This window comes from Panulirus ornatus, chromosome 73 (genome assembly GCF_036320965.1).
Source record: "Panulirus ornatus isolate Po-2019 chromosome 73, ASM3632096v1, whole genome shotgun sequence".
In the NCBI taxonomy this organism is placed as follows: domain Eukaryota; kingdom Metazoa; phylum Arthropoda; class Malacostraca; order Decapoda; family Palinuridae; genus Panulirus; species Panulirus ornatus.
In genome coordinates this window covers 3744681-3751266 of record NC_092296.1, presented here as the reverse complement: position 1 = coordinate 3751266, position 6586 = coordinate 3744681, and the positions used below count along the sequence as shown (strand labels likewise).

At 38.5% G+C, this 6586-nt stretch overlaps 1 protein-coding gene across 1 annotated transcript; it reads right to left on the bottom strand.

Moving 5' to 3' along the window:
* Nucleotides 1–621: 621 nt before the first annotated feature.
* Nucleotides 622–6139, bottom strand: LOC139748343 (uncharacterized). The gene is made up of 5 exons (XM_071661408.1): nucleotides 3833–6139; nucleotides 3166–3477; nucleotides 2959–3049; nucleotides 2046–2283; nucleotides 622–1685 (listed from the first exon to the last, which is right to left on the bottom strand). Exons 1-5 carry the CDS (start codon nucleotides 3963–3965, stop codon nucleotides 1575–1577), a joined length of 885 nt encoding a protein of 294 aa, XP_071517509.1. The 5' UTR covers nucleotides 3966–6139; the 3' UTR covers nucleotides 622–1574.
* Between the last annotated feature and the right edge of the window lie 447 nt (nucleotides 6140–6586).

Below are 6586 nucleotides of genomic sequence, written 5' to 3'. Positions count from 1 at the left end.
ACAGGTTTCATAATCATAATTTAGCTTTGGCACCCTCAGAGCAAAAGGATGTTTTAATCAAATATTGAGTTATTATTTTTTTCCAGGTGTAAAAGTGGGTAAGATTAAGAGCAAGGACAAGAGCAAAGGATGTGGCACTCCTGATGAAGGAGCTCTTGGACTTTTTTTAGAGTGCAAGGAATCAAGTTCAAGACTGGTGTAGATTAGAATTAAGGCAGACTATGAGAGGTGGGTGATTGTCAGTGCTCATGCACCTGGTAGTGGTAGTGGTTTATGGGAGGAGTTGAATGAGTGCCTTGGCAGTTTCAATGAATGGGAATGAATCTTTAGAGGCAGAGAATCTGAATGTAACAAGAGTGGATGATGTGGCAGGTCAGAGTAAAATTGCAGGGTATTAGGTCTGTCTATCTATCTGTATCTCTGATGCCCGTTCCCTTCGTACTGACTACATGTACCAAATGTTACCACCGACTACTTCTACCTGATGCTCCCACATCTTCCTACCCACTACTACCTAATGCTCCTGCCTACTACTTCTATCTATTGCTCCTGAAATTTTGCCAAAAGAGAGGAGTTGCACATTATAACAAAGACAAAAGGATTCATAGAAACAAAGAAAAATCGTAAACTTATTTCCAAATGTAAGAAAACAGTGACAGCAAGATTGGTAAGAAATGCACAGTTGCAATCCATTTTTGTATTATATTTGAAATATAAATCAGTAAAAATATTTTCACATGTGAAAGATGATATTGTATCAGGAAGTTTATCTTCTTATTTAAGACCCTATTGATATCAAATTTATTTTCCATTATTAAAAGCTCTTACTAATTTCAGTAATCTATTCATTTAACAAACAAAATATAGCCATTATATTTTCAGGTGGAAATAAATGGTTTCACAAGTAAAAATTGTTGGTAGCAACTTCAGTCTCATGCAATTAATTTTTTCAAATGCAAAAAAACAACTAAAATTATTTTCCTGTGGAAAACACATAAATGATTATGTATATAACAAATTTACTTTCAAATTTATTAAGGTAATTTCTATTATAAAAGAAAATTTGCTACTAAAATCACTTACAATTTCAGTTGCAAATTTCTCAACTAAAAAATCATGCTTAGCATTACATGACAGCTGGAGAACGGATTCAAGTGAATGGGGCCTTACTTCATCTGTTCCTGCTACTAATTCAGTAATGTGAGAAACAGCATAACCTTGTGAAAAACTTAAATACGAAAACTTGTCAATACAATCCAAAGAATACCTTATGATCTTAATTACTGTAAGTGCAAATTAGTTTCTTAGTTTTATAAATATGAAGACGTAGCATATTATTTGATGAATTTACGGTAATTGTCCTTTTACTTGTGAAAAATTACAAACTAAACTTACTTAAGATATAAATTTTTTTGTTTAAACTTTTTATATTTTTAATTTTACATTTATACTTTTTTCTTTTTAAGAAAATTTTACTCTTAGTGTAAAACTTTGGGTGGCTGTACCGGATTGCACCGGGTCAGAAGCTGTAAGGTCCAGGGTCAAATTGGAAGAGGATCAGTTTCTGCCTCTTCCTACTCATGATCAATTTTCGCATCTTCCGACTCAAGATCAATTTTCGCCTCTTCCGACTCGAGATCAATTTTCGCCTCTTCTTCAAGATCATTCATGACCTCTTCTGTTTCCTGAAGAGAGAATGGGGGAATACGAGAAATTACCAGTTTTCACGGTGAACATGTTAGTACTATCTAGAGGTAATGTGCATGTAACGTATAGAAGAATTCAGTATCAAAACTTTAGATCAAATTAAGTTTATAGGACCTGAAACAGGTGGCTTTTTTTTAGGATAATGAATAATGCTATACAGCTATGCATTTCCAAGGTAAAGCTCCTTGGGTAGAGTATGTGTTTGTGATTCAGTATAAACAATATAAGGTGGATCAGTTCATCAGTATTGTAAATGGTGCTCTCAGATTCTCACTTATTTTTAATGGTGTATTGAAACCACAGCATAATGGCCAGACAGTGAGAAGATTTTAACTCACCTTTTCTTCATTGTCATGTGAATTTTCACAAGAGGAAGAGTCGCTTAAATCCAGAGGAGATACGGCATCAGAGAGTGAAGATGTGGTTGAAGATGAATCACTAGCTTGTGACAAGGAAGCTGAGAGAGGCTGGGCACAGGGATGGTCTGAGCTAGGCCACATGGGAGACTGAGACGATAGTGATGGCGTCTCTGATGATGACACAGTGGAGCGTCCAGGCCTCTCCCCTATTACCAACCTGAAACATTCATATATATATTCAATGTTAGCACATGGAAAGAATGTAAGACTGGGTTTTATAAAGTGTATGATGGTACAATTAAAGGGGTTAGTGTGAGAGACCAACTGTGACCAAGGCAAATGAAATGAAAGAATACATGGAATGGTGTATGCTAAGGGAGGAGTGTAAAGGATATGGGTAAGGACTCTTTTGCCTTGGCCATCCCCTTGATGGGAGTTCCCGGAAGGATCAGGCGTCAAAGATAGGTACATAAGTGTTAGCCATTTTCCACACAAGTGAGCTAGCATCAAGAACAGATGACAGCCTTAGAGGAAAAATTCCTTATTTGGCACCATGCTATGATCCTTCTTTCTGGAAAGTAATATAAGAGGGATTTCAAACCCCACACTACCACCCACCAAAGTTGCCCTCTTCCACACGCAGGGAATACATAGGCAGTATACTCTCCCCTGTTCTATAGGTACTACGACGTAGTGGTATGGACATTACAGGTAAAGTTAGTTGATATGAGCCTCTTGGGAACACATCACTAGAGTTGCCCTATGACAATAGTCTGTTAAGGGGGTGGGGTGGGGGGGCGTTAAAGGCTTAAGAGGCGGCACTGAAGTTCACCAGTTCTAGTTAAGCAATATGTCAACCTTGAATGGCAGGATTAAGTCAACATCAACTCACATGTCTTGGTTAGAGAAGTGGGTATCGTCTTCGGGGCAATATTCACTCTCTGCTCCCGCGGCTCGAAACTCGGCGAGGATGCTCTCGACGCCTGGAACAGTAAACACCCTTTAATGAACACGGTTTGGCAGAGACTAAACAAAATATAATTTCATAGAGGAAAAATTTTCCTTGACGTTCTAATGATATTGAACACAGGATACTTACTTTGAATAGGAGCTATTTCGAAAGGTTCCATCTCTTGTGGTGGCGTTGGCGAAGGTGGCGGCGGCGGTGGAGGAATCGAGAGCAAAGAACTCGTCGGCAGGAAGGGAATCCTGGAGATGGAGAGTGTTGACATTATGAGCACATGAAGCGGTGAGGCGGGCGTCCTTCTCATCGCATGAGGTGGGGACATCTCTCTGGGCGACGCACGATGTCGTAGCGGCGGTGGTTGGGGCACTACCGTTGAATACCAGTAGCTTGCAAGCGGATTTGTGTGTGGTGAGGTTGTCCAGCTTCTGAGGGGTTCGGTGCTCGCTGCGAAGACCGAGAGACATTGTCTTAAAAGTGATCAAGATTTATACAAAGTGCATAGCGTTAGCCGCTGCGAGGCAAGCAACACATTCTGAATTATTGTTAAAGTTTTACCGGACTGTGTGGTCAAGGAGTTACACTGTCTGTGAAACAAACATCGCAAAACCTTACGGAAGTGCATATACCCCCACAGAAGTCGACCTTGAGGAGGAAATATATAATTCCATCACCTGTGATAAGTACATACACCCACACACACGCCGACCTCGAGGAAAATATATAAATCACCCTCACCAGTGGGAAGTACACGTATTCCCATACACGCTGACCTCGAGAAAGAAATATAACTTGCCCTCACCTGAAGCCAGCGTCCCGTTGGGCATCTGCTGATACCATAGATCGTGGAGCGGAGATGCTCCCTCGCCTGAATCCAACTCGGCGTCAGACTCGTCCCAACTCGACGGAGGCGTAGGTATGTTCCTGTCGTCCATGGCGAAGGATCACGAACTGTTGACGTTCCTAGAAGAACTGGTTATTTATACCCCAAAACCTCCTCCCCAGGTCACCTGATCACCTCCTTCTCCAGCGGGCAGCGGAAGCCAAGAGGAGGCGCCTCACCTGCTGTCAGCCAATAGGAAAACTAGACTTTTTTTTTTTTTTTTTAAATCTTATCCTTGCTACCATAAGTCACTGCAAGACGATACCTAAAATATAGTATTAATTAATTCAGTTCAACAAAAGCGTTGCAAATTATTTATATATTCAATTATCATGCATGTATGTAAATAGTCCTTATCATTTCCAGCCATAAAATAATATAATTGTGATAACGAATGAGGAATCTTTATAAATATATGTCATAATAATCTACAAGTTAAGACTAACTATTACCATTACCCTTTTTTGTTTAACAGTAGTGATAAGCATAAGTGTGATGCCCATTATTTTGAAATATAATTAAACGTAAAATTAGAGAAATATGAAATAACAGACATATAGCAAGATTGATTGACCCAGGTATAACCTCCCATCTACCTCCTTACCTCACCTGACCTCACTTGGCCTAATTCCGGGGACACACACTACCTCAACAGGGAAAACCTTAGGAAATATATGTATATAAATATATACATATAGTGTGTGTGTGTAATATTAGGTAGAGCATACTGCGAATATAAGACGGGGGATTAGTTAGTTCCTATAAGGAGATATAAGTAATATCTATTACTGATGAGTTTTTTCATATTCATAAGATTATGTTTGAGAAATAAGAGGCAAAATTATTATCGTCAGCTTAAAATAGGGCAGCCAAATCCGTATGTATGTACATGTAACAAATGAGATTCATTTTTATTATTTTCATCTGTTAATGTATTTACAAATGTGGTTCGTGGTGATTAGAATAAATGAAATACAGTAAATTATTACGTATGTCTAGTCTTCAAGCCTAACTAAAATTAAAGATTATCCTTAGCTTTGCACAATCCCTCACTTGCTGTGCCATTAATTCCTTTTATATATATTTAATGATAGATTGATTATGCTATTACGAATGAATTCCTTAAAGTTAACTTTATATATAGATTATCTTCATGGGTTAAATCACATTGAGACTGGGTAAAAGTTAGGGTCATTCTGTATTCAATTCGAATATTCTCAAAATTTTCAGTAAACAGCTGTAAAAGCATAGTATGCCCGAATTTTAACAATGGATTTTTCCCCTCTAATTCTACCTTGCTATAAATCATTGCCGGTCATAATTTTAGCTCATAAAGCCAAGTGGAGGTCATAATTTTAGCTCATAAAGCCTAGTAGATTCGTTGAAGCTATTGTTTCTGTTTGAGTCTGATGCAAAATTCCTCTTCAGGGAGAAATACTGTCATTATTATCATAGAACTGTATTAATTCTGAAGAATCACTTGGCTAGAATTCATTTTATAAGTTGCAGGTTAACAACAGCCACCCAGGGAAGTACAACCATGCCCCTTAGACTGAGGAATATTGAAATAATGCATAGAACTTTCTTACACCATCTGTATCATCATTGTTGGACTTCAATTTCTGTTTCAATGCAAAAAAAGAAAAAAGTCTACCAAAGTAAATACAATGTCCCTCCCTTGCATACGCCATACATGCATCCTTTTTAACACCTGACCCTCATATTGTTTTTTATAACCCTTGTACAACTTTCGCCTTTTTCCTTGTTCAGTCGTGGCTTCAATACCTCTATTCATTTAATGATGGAATTTCTGATATTAAAGCATATATCCAGTGTGAATCCTAGACCTGCAAATTTCATGACCACGAACAAAAATTGTCGAGCAATCCAGTATCTCTTTATAATAACGTCTGTATTTTCTAATACAATTTTCGCTTGCTCAGGAGTTAGAGAGAGAAAGAGAGAGAGAGAGAGAGAGAGAGAGAGAGAGAGAGAGAGAGAGAGAGAGAGAGAGAGAGAGAGAGAGAGAGAGACGTCACTGTGAGGAGCCAGGATTAGGGTTGCGGGGTCAGAGTTCAGCAGGGTTAGGCAAAGCTAGGTAAGTGACCGCACCAGTGGGTCAGGTCATGTCAGGTCAAGGTCAGGTCACCCCTGGTGGTGCACTTTGCTTGGGTATGTGTACACGTGATTGCTATTTGTGTGTTGGAGGGGGAGTTTTTTACAATGGTGCTGCCCCGTCTCAACCTTGCATATTTTTTCATATATATATATATATATATATATATATATATATATATATATATATATATATATATATATATATATATATATATATCCATGTAACTGTATCTATTCATCTATCTGTCTACCAGTCTATCTTCATCTACACTGTATTTGTTTATCTGTTGTCCATGAATTAATCTATTTCTATTCATCTATCAGTCTGTTCATCTGTCTATCCAACCATTTATGTGTCCATCTATCTATCCGAGTATGTATCCATTTACTTATCTATTTATCTATCTATCCATCGACTTATCTATCTATCCATACATCTATCCCACCGTTACCATGAGAGGTCACACACCCACCAGCCAGGCGATACCAGGTCACCTCAGGGCGTCTGGCCAGCAGGTGGGTTGGGGTGAGGGGTTAAAGGTCACCTCACACATA

Coding starts and splice junctions, on each gene's coding strand:
- LOC139748343 (XM_071661408.1), bottom strand. CDS start 3,965: ATGGACGACAGGAACATACCTACGCCTCCGTCGAGTTGGGACGAGTCT. Junction 3,478..3,832: donor CAACGGGACGCTGGCTTCAG/GTGAGGGCAAGT, acceptor CGGTCTTCGCAG/CGAGCACCGAACCCCTCAGA. Junction 1,686..2,045: donor CACATGACAATGAAGAAAAG/GTGAGTTAAAAT, acceptor TTCTCTCTTCAG/GAAACAGAAGAGGTCATGAA.